The following is a 13,759-nucleotide window of genomic DNA, read 5'->3' as shown; positions in this document are numbered from 1 at the left end:
AGTGAATCCTGTTAACAGGTCTACAAGGTGGATGCCATCATTATCTCCATTTCCCCAGATGAAACTCAGAAAGGATAGGTGAGATGTTCAAGATCATGTAATAGGGACTCCTGGGTGGCTCAGTGGTTGAGCACCTGCCTTTGGCTCAGGGTGTGATCCCGGGGTCCTGGGATCGAGTCCTGTATCAAGCTCCCTATGGGGAGCCTGCTTCTCCCTCTGCCTGTGTCTCTGCCTCTCTCTGTGTCTCTCATGAATAAACATATAAAATCTTTAAAATAAAAATCGTATAACAAAAAGAGTCCTGACCAGAACAAGAACTAGAATCCAGGTCTACCTGATTTCAAAGCTTTGGCTCCCAAACACTGGTCTGTGGGTTTATAGCCCCTCTACAATCATATTTGCATCAACACATGTCATTGGCTGCAGAGCGAAGAATCAGAATTAGCAGATGGTGGGGATCAGAATCAGAGATGGCGAGAGTGACGAGATGGCGGTTAGACACGGAAAGAAGTAGGTAGGTCCAGGAAACACTTAGGTGGAATCTAAAAAGAGGTGCTGATCCTTTAGGCAGAAGGAATGAGGGAGAGGGTACATTTACTGGTGAGCCTGGTTTCTGGCATGGGCATCCGGACGGAGGTGTAGATGGAGCAGGGCCCTTTTTATTGACACAGAATACAAATATTCCTTAATGGATGAGGGAATGAATGAATACATGAATAATGAAGAGGTCCCCAAAAATGAAGTGGATAACGAGTTCCCCATCGCTGAGATTATGCAAGTAGTGGATAGACAACTGTTTAATCTAGACATTGTAGAAGACACTCCTGATTTGAAGGGGAGATCAAATGCAAAGTACTCAATAAATATATTGCATGCATGAGTGATTGAATTGCTGCCAACCCTATGATTCTAGGTCCTCATGGGGTCCCACTGGCACCTGACGGGAGCTTGGTGATGGGTTACTCCTGCGGGGATATAGGAAGGGGAAGGTATCAAACTCTATTAAATTTTCTTACATTTCTACTTCAGTGTATTTTAGAGTCTACATCTTAATACATATTAGGAAGTTTACATATTGGGTATAAATGATCAAAATTCCTTTACTTATAAGGATACACAATCATAGGAGCTTGGGCACCACTGTTCTTCTGCAGGACAGAAGCCCCAAGATAGGTAGAGTGGAAATAATGACCCCCTCCCCACCCCCTACCAAGGCTCCTGACTTCCTATTGCAGTGTCCTCACAAAACTCAGGGTTTCCAGAGTTACAACAAATGAAAAAGCTCTACAAAAAACTCCTCATCCATTTATTAAGCTGTATGGCAGAGACACGTTTCCACATTTCACCCATTTCTCACTGTTTGCGAAATGCTCCCTCTTTACAATGTAACGGCTCTTCGAGTTTTTTCACAGGACAGATGTTCTTCATCACAGTGTCAACACAACCCACAGGGCGGCTGCCCTCCTGCAGACCCCGAGAGGACCCCTAAGGGACCACTAGGTGCCCAGAGCTGTGAGGCAGCTCTGCTCTGGGAAGGCCTTCACACGCGGCCACACACCAGCTGATGGATGAGCGCCACACATTTGCAAAGATGCAAAGCGCAGCCTCCTTTTTATTCCACCCTGGCAGTATGGGCACGAGGAACTTCGGGTAACCTCAAGTACTAAACCATTGCTACTTCGTACGCAACTGTTTTCTTTCTCCAGCTACAAGTGTGTATGTTTACTGGGACCTAGAGGGGTGTGTGGTGGGGTGAGGGTGGGGGGGGGGGTTACAAAAGCTGGGAATCCTTTTTGTTTTAAAACCTAGAGCTGGCCTGATGAGGATTTCTAGGCTGTTTGCCATCCAAAATTTCCTGGTCCTTTGGGTTTCCGTCTTCTCCAGAGACACTCTGCTAAGAAATAACTTTTTTATTTATTTTATTTTTTTATTGAGCGAATGAGCAGCTGGGTGCTGCCTACCTTACCAGCCTGGGGGCTGCTGGACTCCTCTGCTACTGAGCTCCCTGCCCTGCCTCTACACCACCTGAGGTCGGAGCCTGGCTGGTGCCTTCTCCATTCTCCCCTTGGGGCTTGGGGCTTGGGGCTGGCCCAGGAGACTGATTGTGAAACAGGTAGGAAAAAAGAAATGAATCCTCCCTGGAGGAACTGGGGGTCGGGCATAGGGCTGTCTCTTAGGGCTCTGGGCCAGGATGAGGGTCCCTTCCTGCTGCCTGACACCTGGAGGCCGCTCCGCCCCCATCGCCCCGCCCACCGCCGGCAAAGCCCCGCCCCCGCCGGCAAAGCCCCGCCCCCCGCAGTGCTGGCTGCTGGCCCCCTGGGGACAGCTTCTCCCTTTGTTCAGCTTTGTACCTGTCAGTTCTGCTGTTCAGGGTGTGGGGCCCTCCCCAGAGCTTCCTCACTGCCACACCTGCCCGCACCCAGGCTGCCTTCCTGAGCCAGGGCTGCCGCCGACACCCATGGGGTGCTCAGCCCTCTAGGGGAGCTTGGTCCCCAGGCCCAGTGCTTTGGGGTCAGTGACCTTGGGGCCAAATCATCGGCCTGCTGCCCTCGAGCGGCCCCCACTGAGCCACCTTCAAATAAACCATTGGTTGGTGCCCTTGACTGCTGACATAGGAACAATGGGGCGCAGGCTGGCCTCCTTCTGATTCCCTTCCACCCCCAGTGAGGGTCTGAGCAGGTGATCCCTGGATAAGTTCAATCAGAAGTCTCTCCGGGTCATCACAAAGCAAACACTGAAGGGGAGGCCTGCCCCCAAATTGCTTGTGTGTGTATGTGGGGGCGGGGCGAGGGGAGACAGTATGGGAAGGGAAGGTGGGAGGCAGCTATTGAGCACCTATTATATGGCAGACACGGATGGGTGCTTTACACAACCATTAGCCACAAAGCTGTGTCTTTACAGTTTACTTCCGTTCTGTGTAATAAAGCCACACATTTATAGAGCACCTCTCCTTCCTTCAAAGTACTGCTTTGTCTGTGATTACCTCTCTCAATCCTCACAACACCCCGGAGGTACAGAGGACGAAACAGGCGGGGACAAAGCGATGCGCCACTAGTTATGGGCTGTGGGCATCAGGCTCCTCTCCCCTCTCCTCTGCACCGCCCACAGTGCCTTGCTTGACCAATTGTTCGGTCACAGAACAGCCTTCCGGTGGTTGTAAGTGCCCCATCATCCCTGTTGGAGTTTGCAGGTTCCTTCAAGACAGGGATTATAATCTGTTTTCCTTCCCTCATGCCTGTGGTGCTCGATGCTGCATGAGCAGCAGGTGCCAGGTAGGTGCTTACCGAGTTCCTTGGCACACGCTGTCTGGTCCACGGGCGGGGGAAGTGATGGAATCCAGGCCTCTGGGTTCTTACCAGGGATCCCTCAGAGTTAAACCTTCAGTAATCTGAGAAACCATCCTCCACAGTCTCAGCTGAGTAGATCGAAGAGACCTGAGGCCAAACGCCAGCCGGGCCTGGTCTGTTTACTCAGCCGCAGCCCCGAAGTCGGGGGTGGCACTTCTCCTGGAGGTCTGAGCTGGCTCGCTGGGGCAGGGTGGGACAGCACGTGGGAGGGAAGCTCAGTCACTCCTGTCCCTGTCCCCAGGCCCCTTCCACTCCTGGAAAGATGCAGACTGGCCCAGAGGCGGTGGCAAATGAGGACAATAATACTGTCGTGTTTATGGGGCCCCTTGGCTGGGTGTGAGGCCACCCCACCCTCCCGGCCTGGCCCCCTGCAGCTTGCATGGGACAGGAGCCAAGCTCCTGGGTGTTACCAGAGACATCGACTTATTGGCCGAGGCCACACACGTGGCCTGCCTGCCATTCCTTGTCAGGCATATCCTGAAGCTCTGCTGTCCCTCGGTCCTCGCACACACGAACCGTGGTCCTGGCGGCCGCGGCCCCTCACTGGCTGTTCTCCGCCCACTCGGGCAGTTTGTGAATCTGGCGCTCCACCGAGACGGAGGTCCGCAGGGTGCCCATGGAGTTGTCCATCTTGTTGGACTCCAGGACGCAGCCCCCTTTCTGGCACAGTCCCCGGAACACCTCCCGGGACTTCTTGCGGAAGCGCTTGCCCACGATCACGTACACCAGCGGGTTGAGGCAGCTGTTGCTGTAGGCCACGTAGGAGGCGATCTGCGTGAAGACGTCCACCAGGTGCTCATGCCGGCAGCCGGACAGGATGTCGAGGCGCAGCAGCGTGTCCAGGAAGGTGCTGATCTGGAAGGGCAGCCAGCAGATGACGAAGAGCAGCAGCACGGCCAGGACCAGCACCGTGGCCTTCCTCTCCGTCTGGATCTCCTTGAACTTCTGCATCTCGTTGTTCCGCAGCACCTGCATAATCTGCACCGTGCAGAAGGTGATGACGGTCAGGGGCAGCAGGAAGCCCACGAAGTTCAGGAGGACGTTGGTGAACACTTCCCAGGTGCGGGACGGGTAGATGATGACGCAGGCGGTGACGTTGTAGCCCTCGTCTCTGTACTCCTTCATGGTCCGGAAGGCCAGCATGGGCGAGCTCAGGAGCAGCGTGCACCCCCAGATCACCAGGCTGTAGAGCTTGGCCCAGCGCACCCCGCGCATCCGGCCCATGGACATGGTTTTCACCAGGGCCAGGTAGCGGTCGATGCTCACCAGCATCAGGAAGCAGATGCTGCTGTAGAGGTTCATGTAGAGCATGGTGTTCACCACGCGGCACAGCACCTCCCCGAAGAGCCAGTCGAAGTTGTTGGCGATGGTGATGGCCCAGAAGGGCAGCCCGGAGGCCAGGATCAGGTCTGCCAGGGCCAGGTTGCCCAGGTAGATCTCAGCCACCGTGCAGCTGCTCTTGTGGAGGCAGAAGATGCTGAGGACGAAGAGGTTCTCGAGGGCGGCCAGTATGAACAGGACCCAGAGGAAGGGGGCCTGGATGGTGTTAAGCCAGTTCCACCACTCGGGGTAGACGCAGGGACTGGGCAGGGTCCCATTGAGAGTGGGCATGAGGTCTTGCGAGGTGCTGTTGAACATTTCAGTGCTGAAAGAAAGTGGAAAAGAGGCCGTTTACACCTCAGGTCACAAGAGGGAGGAGAAACAGCTGACGCAGAAGGAGTTGGGGATCTGCAAGCAGCTTCTAGAAGCGAGGTCGGGATGGCACTCAGGCCCTTTCTGCTGCGCGCTCAGAGACTCGGGTCCAGGCGCCCCTGACTCCCCGGGGTCTTTGAGAGGTACCCTGTCTCCTTGGGTTAGGTGGAGAGCTCGTGGTCTTCACCTCGTGGCTCCACTGGGACGTCTCCTTGGCCAGCGTCCATCATCAGCACTAACAATCTGAGTCTTGGACCCTCGAAGCTTCCACGATGGGAGGATCCACGGCACATTCCTTCCTTATCACATGGGCACCTCCCAAGGGAGCTGGTCATCTTTCAGCCTCTCATGGCCTGGTCGTGGTGACTAATTGATTAGAGGAGAAAAATGATATCATGCCAGACAGGGAGGTTCCAGCCTGGCTCTGAGACCACAGTCTATCTACCCACACCCTGTCTCCTTCTGGCAGAGGGCAGCATCGTGCTTCCAGAACCTGCATCAGCAAAGTGTTGATGATAATCAGAGGTCGCATGATGGACGGGGAGGGCAGGGGCTTTGGAATCAGGCAGTCCTCCTGGGTTCAAAATCCTGGCTCATTCATTAGCTGTGTGACATTGGGTAAATTAATGAACCTCTCTGAACCTCGATGACCTACCTCGTAAAATGGGAATAACAAAATCTACTTCTTGGGGTTGTGGTGGGAAACCATGACAATGCGCAAAAAGCCCCAACCTCTGCACTTGGTTCAGTAAGCCTGAATAAGTATTTTTGTGCACCTATTAAGCAACTACAACCAGCAACTCTCTTCGCAGTGCTTGCTCCCATGTTAGTGACTTTATCATTAACCCACTGGCTCCTCTTTCACTCTTGGGCGAGACTGAGGTCATGGAGCAGTTCATTTTCTAGAAGTGTCGCTGTTAAGGCTAATTCATCTCTACCTTCAGCAAAGAGGCATGGGGCTTTGACAGATATGGGCTCCAATCCTAGCTGTGTGGTCTTGGGCAAATGGCTTGACTTCTCTGAGCTTCCATTTTGTTTCCTTTGGAGTAGAGTATTACTGTCTTCTTGACTTGCTTTGCATGGCTGTTGCAAGGTTCGAATCTAAGAGTGGGTCTGAAAACACATTGAAAGCAGAGAGCACAGCCCAGAGGGCAGGACCAAGTGGACATTTTCCACATCCTGTGGGGTGGGTGAGGGACGATGGCGGTAGAGGGGCTCTTCCTGGGGAAGGGAGGCGATTCCTTCCTGGGCAGGCTCATGGGGGAGGAGGAGAGCCACAACTTATGGGAAAGAGTCTGCTGTTCATCTCTGGGATTTCCTAGGTAAAGCTCCTCTACTTCCAGGGGAAGCTGGCTGGCTTTCAGCGGCCAGACTGGGCACCGGTGACTAACTTATTCATCAGTGCATTTATCCTTTAAATGTGCCTTGAGCATCTTCTCCGAGCTGAACTCCGCCCTGGCTCTAAGGACCCAGAGGTGAGGACCACGTGTCCCCTGCCCTGCCCAAGCTCCCAGGTGTGGTGAGTGCTGTGGGGTGGAAGGAAGGGCCTGGGGCACAGAATTGGGGGGGTGGGTGGGGAAGGTTAGAGGTGGCTCTGGAGCTGGGTCTCAAAGGATGAGGGACATGTCAATGGAGAGTAAGAAGGGCTAGCGTTGTGTGGTGACAGATGGTGGTCGCGCTTGTGGTGAGCCACGAATGTATAGAGAAGTTGGATCACTGTGTTGTGCACTGCAGCCAAGGTAGCATTGTGGGTCACCTGTACTCAAATAAGAAAACTGAAAAACAAAACAAACAACAGAGGAGAGGGGACAGACCAGGCAGAGGGAGCAGCTTGAGCGGAGCTGAAGAAGTGGGGAAGCCTCTGGCATGTTCTGGAAGGCAGACTAGATGTTGGACAGGGAGACAGGAAGTGGTTAGAGATGGGATGCATAAGGGAAAAAGGACGCTGGCTGCTGAGAACCTGAGGCTTTGTCCTCGAGGGCTTTAAGGAAGGAGCAATGGAATAGGAAAAACACTCTAGAAAGATCCTGCTGGTGGAGTGGTGGTTTTAGCATGTCCAGCAATTCTGTGCTACCCTTCCCTTCAAAAGGTAGGTGAATGTGACCATCTAACAGTGAATGTGACCAGACTTAGGGTTGCTGGCTGTCGGGGAGGCTGGCTCCATGTTATGAGGGTGCTCGTGGAACCAACTGGTCCCTTGGAAGCGGATCCCCTGGTCCCAGGTAAAACCAGAGGCATCCTAGCCTTTGAGGATTCCAGCAGAGGCCCCAGACACCATGGCCCAGAGGCGAGCCGTCCCCATGGCGCCCTAACTTTCTGACCTGTGCAACCTGGCAGGCGCTGGAAGTAAGGCCCACCGGGGCAGCCTCCTTGGTCCAGCCTTTGGCTCCATTTCTGCAGCTACAGAAAAGCCACTTCCTCAGTGCCCTGGGCATGGAGATTTGTGTCTCTCAGAGTGTGGCTCTCTCCAGACTGAAGTATGGCACCAGGTGCTGCTTGGTGATTTCCCAGCAATACGGTCCCTTGCCAGTGGGATGGCCCTGGCCCCGGGGTCCTGAGAAGCCAGGGGATGGTCCGAGGTGGCCTGCGGAGTGTGTAACTGGGCATTACGTACCCCAAGGTGGTCCGGTCCTCTGCATAGTAGGCTGCACCCCGCACAGGGCTGAGAGGCCAGGCTGGGCCCTCTCCCCTTTCTTGTGCCAACACTACCCCCACAGGACCAACCTTCTCTCCCCTTTGCTTCCACTCAGGATCATTCTCCCCACGATCTCTCTTTAGAGTGACTTGGCCTTCTACCAGACGCCAGACAAGTGTTGGTGGTGCCCTGGCACATCTCTAGCTGGTTCCTTGGGTGTTGACTCTGTTCATTTCCAAGTTCATTTGGGATAGCTCGCACATGACCACCACTCTGTCCTCCTTCTGCGTCCCTGTATCCCACCAAACCCCACAGAACACTCTTCTCCCTCTGCTCCCACCAAGCCCATGGGGATTTGAACTCCAGCCCCATCAGCTTTTGTCTGTGGAGTCAACAGCACCTGTTGCTTCAACTGTTGTCCAGGAGATGAGGGTCATGTTCTCCAGGATTTCTGGCTATCTTCCCCTCCCCTATAAATTGTAAATCCCAGAACTCTCTTGACTTACCTGAGAGAGGCTGTAGTGGGCACAGGGTCCTCATGAAAAGACAGGAACATCGGTCTCTTCCAGGCAGAGAACATTTGGACTCAGGGTGGGATGTAAGTGAGGCTCCTGGGCTGACTGGGGCGGAGAAAAGACAGTTAGATGGGGGGGGGGGGGCTGGGACCATAAAACACACATAATCTCCACCAGGAGAGGGAAACAGAGTCCTTCACTTAGTAAATGTTTATTAAGCAGCTACTGCATACCAGGTGCTAGGGACACAATGGCACCATGTCGTGTCCTCCAGGAGCGTGCAGTCCAGTGGAGAAAGCTAGATGTTACTGAAACAGTCACTAATTAATTGAAAACTGGCGTAAGTGCTAGGAAATAAAGGTCCCATGACAGCATCTCACACGGAGTCCTACACCAGCCTGCTGTGTGTGTGTGTGTGTGGGGGGGGGGGTGGGGGTGTGAGTGGATATTTATTTTGAGACCTGAGGATAAACAGGAGGAAACTGGGTAATGAGAAAGGCAGGTAGGGGGAGCAGGTCCAGCCCATCGTGGGGGCGGCTCCTCCAGGGTGCCCTCAGCTTCTGAGAGATGTAACCCTCTCTGCCCAGCGGGGCTCCCGCAGGCAGAGCCTCTCTCTAACCCTCTTTGCACTTCAGTGCACGGCCCACCCATGCACAGCACAGCTTCCAACTGTGAGGGTCCACGGTGGAGGGTGTTTTCCAATAAATACGGTACAGCCCTGTAACACTAGTTCCTCTTCCTTACACTTTTCTTAATAACCTTTGCTTTTCTCTAGCTCACTTTGTTGTAAGGAGATACTACATAATTAATCGGCTGTTCACGTTATCGGCGAAGCTTCTGGTCAACAGCAGACTATCAGGCAGTTCAGTTTTGGGCAAGTCGACAAGTAGATGCAGATTTTTGACAGGGAGGGGTGTCGGCACCCCTAACCCCCCCACTTTGTTCAAGGATCTGCTGTTTTCCCATCCAGAGAGGCAGGCACCAGCTGTAGGCTTGCCTTGCAGAGCAGGTGGGGTGTAGAGACATGAGGTGACTTGTCCACGTGCCATTGCTGATGAGACCTGGGGGTGGGCCTTAGGACCCAGGTCCAGACCTCCAGCTTGCTCCCTGATCTCACGGGACCTCTTGCTCCTGTCCAGGAAGAGTGTGAGTCTCCGGGTGCCTGGGTGCACGTGCGTGTGGACGCGTGTAGCCATCCGCCCTGCCCCAGGCTCCAGCCGCTTCTCAGCTAAAGCAGCCTGTGCAAACAGCGGGCACATGGGCTTCCAGAAGCCAGCTGTCTGAATTCAGTTGTGGGGGTGGGGGTAAGGCAGTGGGCAGTTTAGAAATTACAAGCACATTAGAAAAAGAAGAGACTGAGCCTTGGTAAGCAGGACGTGAAGCAGAAGATATTTACTTAACATCTGGAAAAGGTTTAGCTGAACCCCTCAGTGGAGCTGAGGTCAGGATTTGAGACTTGCCAGAGGAGCAACAGGCAGCAAAGCCCAGCTGATCCTTCAGAAAGGGGGGGGCTGGGGAATGGAAGAAAGATCTAGTGGATTGCCTTTTTGGGAGGCCTTCCCCGGCCCCAGAAAGAAAATTCAGCCGGAGGTTTGAATCCTTCAATCCTCCAGGCTGCTTATTGAGATTCAGGGGGAACAGCAGGGGGAGCTTCCTCCGCCCCGTGGGGCCACCTCTCCTGCTCATAGGCCTCCCTTTACCAGGTGCACAGGTGGCTCGGCCTCTGTCACCCTGGGGAGCGCCCGGGCCTTGCCTCACTGCCCTCCCTTAGGGACCTACCTGCGCGGGTGTTCCCGGATCTGGCCGGCTGATCCTAACTGCTGGCCAAGGCCTGTAAACATTGCTCTCATTTCCCAAACAAGGCCAAGGGCTTCTCTCTCCCTGGCAATCCTGAGACAGAGGTTTCTTTCTTTCTTTTTTTTTATAGTAAATTTATTTTTTATTGGTGTTCAATTTGCCAACATACAGACTAACAGCCAGTGCTCATCCCGTCAAGTGCCCCCCTCAGTGCCCGTCACCCAGTCACCCCCACCCCCCGCCCTCCTCCCCTTCCACCACCCCTAGTTCGTTTCCCAGAGTTAGGAGTCTTTATGTTCGAGACAGAGGTTTCAAGTCCAGAGAAGTTGATGGTGTGGAGGGAGTGGTGTGAGTGGTGGTGTTTCTCCGGCTCTGCTTTGGAGGCGCCCTGGGGAGGACTGTGTGTGTGTGTGTGTGTGTGTGTGTGTGTGTGTGTGTGTGTGAGAGAGCCACTCTCCCTGCACGCCCCGGGGGGACCTCACCAGGAGCTCTGCACGCTGGCTTCCCATGGACTTGGCCAGCCGGAGGACCAGCAGGGCACAGGGCGATGGAGACGGTGAAGATGGGGCACCAGCTCCCATTTCCCTGCCTCGGGGCCTCCGGGGGCCGAGTTCACAGCTCCTGCCAGGGGCCCTTTCCACCTCCCTGGCCAGGATTCTGGAGACAACTGCCTTGTCTTGCTCAGTTCTCAGGGAGGGAGCAGTGGGGGCAGGGAGGGGAACCTCCACTTTGAGCCTCAGCTGTGCTAGCCCTGAGGCCCCCAGGGTGCCCCCACATGCTGTGCACACTCTGTAAATAGATCTTCTGTCAAAAAATCCCTCCATATTCCCCCATGTGAATGTCTCTCCTCTTTCCTCCCGGGACCCTGTGGAATATATCCTGGGATTATAACATCCCATGTCGGAGAGGGATTGGGAGGAATGTGGGAGGGAGCATGGGGGGACACAGTGGCACAGGGCGGGGAGGGGAGGTGGTGGCCCGGAGTGCGGCACCCTCGGCGTCACCCTGAACGAGCCTCCTCGTCCCCCTGGGTCTGTCCCCCGCAGACCCTGAGCCTCGGGGCTGGAGCGGGGCCCCCCGGAGAGGGGGTGACTCCTCTGCAGCTGGGCTTCCCCCTCGTGCCTCGAACTGATGCTTCAGCAGGAACGCCCAACATCCTGATCCACTAGTTCTCCGTCGGCCTCCGAATCCTGCCCAAGAAGACTCGCTTTAAAAATATTCCCCTCCGCTGAATCCCATAAACACTGGCCGTCCACGCCGCCAAGAGCAAAATGCCTCTTGAGGCCTCAGGGGGAGCCGATTCTGGTTTCCCAGGAATCCGCGTCAGCGGGGCTCCGGGGCTGCGGCCGCCACAAAATGCACAGGGTCACTTTCTCGAGGGCCAACCTCCCCCCTGTGTGGAGCCCCCAACCCCGGAGCCGGCCGGACAGCTAGAGCCGGTGGGGGGTATTTCCCGCAGCAGGCGGTGTGGACAGGCTGGTAAGTAACCGGGTAGCAGGCGGTCACTCCTCCCCGCGGGGCCGAGGACAGTCCCAGCGGTGCTGGGGTGTCATCCACACCTGTCTGGGATTCGTACCCTGCTTTCAACAAAGACGGCAGGCCCAGTGCCCGAATCTAGCCAGACCCAAATGGCAGTGTAGACAGCCCATGTATTTCGTTTCTACAGGTGTTTTTTTTTTCTTTCTTCGTAAATTTATTTTTTATTGGTGTTCAATTTGCCAACATATAGAATGACACCCAGTGCTCATCCCGTCAAGTGCTCCCCTCAGTGGTTTTTTATGACGGATGATACTCGGTTGCTACTTGGTTGGTATCAGGGGGCACCTGGGTGGCTCAGCGGTGGAGCATCTGCCTTTGGCTCAGGGTGTGACCCCGGGGTCCCAGGATCGAGTCCCTCATTGGGCTCCCTGCAGGGAGTCTGCTTCTCCCTCTGCCTGTGTCTTTGCCTCTCTCTCTCTGTGTCTCATGAATAAATAAATAAATAAAATCTTAAAAAAAAATAGTCGGTGATAGGAAGTCACAGTTCAAAAGTAAGTCTATTAAAGAAGCAGCTGTGGAGGTGGCATAGCTGTGACGGAGACTGCATGCAGAATGACCGAACCAGGCAAACAACCCCAAAGCACTTCGCTAGAGACTCGTGGCACCACCTGGGGACCCCGGCCTGGCAGCTAGGCTGGCAGGATCAGAAGCAGGTCCTTCTCTGCTGGGCTTGTCATTTGGGGGTTAGCATAACTACAGCCTTATCTCCTAGAGCCGTGGTGACGCCTGCATGAGTCAATACGTGTAGATAAATGCACACAGCCTGTGGGCAACGTGTGGAGAATGTGAGCTGACCGTCCTGCCCCAGCAAGAGGCTGGTCTGCTTCAGCCACACCACGGGGCGTAGGGTGTAGGAGGGGACCCTTGCCCGTGGCCTGCTCTCCCCGGCACAGACCCAGACTCGACTTGCAGACACTGATTCCTCAGCTGGATGGAAGATGAGTGTGTCGTTGGGACGTGACTGGTCTGTGGCTCCAGGGAGACCTTGAGACTTCAGGTCTAGCTTCCCTGTGATTGTGGGTGTTCTCTTGCCTTTTGTGTGTGTGTATGGTGTATATGTGTGTGATGTGTATGTGATGTGTATGTGTGTACACATGTGTATGGTGTGTATGTGTAAGGGTATGGTGTGTGTGTATGATATGTGTGTGATGTGTGTATGTGATATGTGTGTGTGGTATGTGTGTGATGTGGGGTGTGTATGGTGTGTATGTGTATGGTGTGTGTGCATGGCATGTGTATGGTGTGTGTGTGTTGTGTGTATGGTGTGTGTATGAAGGGGTGTGGTGTGTGTGTGTGGTGTGATTGTGTGGCCGTCTCTCCCACTATATTCAGTAGCCCCACAGGGAAGAGCCCTGCCCCCTTCAGCTTTCCGGTCCCCCCTGTGCCCGCACTGGTGAGCACTCCCCAATCCCTGAAACACTTGCTCCAGTTCTGTCCAGTAAGTGGAGCCTCTCAGACCACCCAGCCACTTGGAGTCAAGGCCCGGCCCAGAGAGAACCGAGGTCGCTTGCGTCACCTTGCAGACCCTCTCCTGGACGCCTCCCCAGAACAGATGCCTTCCTCTAAAATCTGGTGGCCGTGAGTACCAGTGAGGATGCTGTTTACAGCCGGTCACCAAGGAGGACTTCAGGCCACGTAAACACCGGGGGCGCAGAGGGAGCAGATGGGCTCCTGAGCCTCACTGGCCTCAGCAGCAGGAAGAAGCGTGGCCCAGGCACACAGTTTCCAAGGGACACTTTCCTCCCTTTCTCTGAAAAAAATGTCAGAGCCGTCTCTGGGGAAGGGTGGGGTTCCGGGAAGTGAACCCCCACTCTAGGAACTCCTAGAGAGCAGAATTAGAAGCTCCAACTCAATCACATGGGCCCTTCTGGCATTTGGATACTTTATGGGCCTGGAATGTTCTGGAAACATTTGCAGAGAAGGCAAGAGAAGCAGAGGCCCTCTCCCACACTGCTTTCTGCAGCAGAGGGTGGCGCGCACTTACTGGACTCTGCTCGCCCTCAGATGCCCCCGGAGCCGGGCTCGGCCTTTGTCTTTTTCTTGCTTATTATGGCAGGTTCTGATGTTCAGCATGTTTTACTTCTTTCTCCCACATTGGGTTTTGAAGTTTTAATGATTGGGCAACTTCGTCTGACATCCTATCACCAAGCCTTCCTCTAAAGCAAGCAAACAAACAAAGAAACAAAAAACCCACTCTTTTTGTTTTATAAGATAATATAACCATAGCATTTAAA

General features: G+C 54.5%; 1 protein-coding gene across 1 annotated transcript in view; it reads right to left on the bottom strand.

The window, feature by feature from the left end:
* Positions 1–3,561: 3,561 nt before the first annotated feature.
* BDKRB2 (bradykinin receptor B2) overlaps positions 3,562–13,759 on the bottom strand; it is a 28,453-nt gene continuing 18,255 nt past the window's right edge. The window contains 2 exon segments of the mRNA NM_001003095.1: positions 3,562–4,992; positions 8,181–8,294. Of these exon segments, the coding sequence (NP_001003095.1) occupies positions 3,888–4,992; positions 8,181–8,254 (1,179 nt within the window). The 5' untranslated portion in view covers positions 8,255–8,294 and the 3' untranslated portion in view covers positions 3,562–3,887.

Source organism: Canis lupus, chromosome 8, assembly GCF_011100685.1.
Source record: "Canis lupus familiaris isolate Mischka breed German Shepherd chromosome 8, alternate assembly UU_Cfam_GSD_1.0, whole genome shotgun sequence".
NCBI classification, from domain to species: Eukaryota; Metazoa; Chordata; class Mammalia; order Carnivora; family Canidae; genus Canis; species Canis lupus.
Note: the sequence above shows the minus strand (reverse complement) of the source record. Positions and strands in the feature narration are given on the sequence as shown.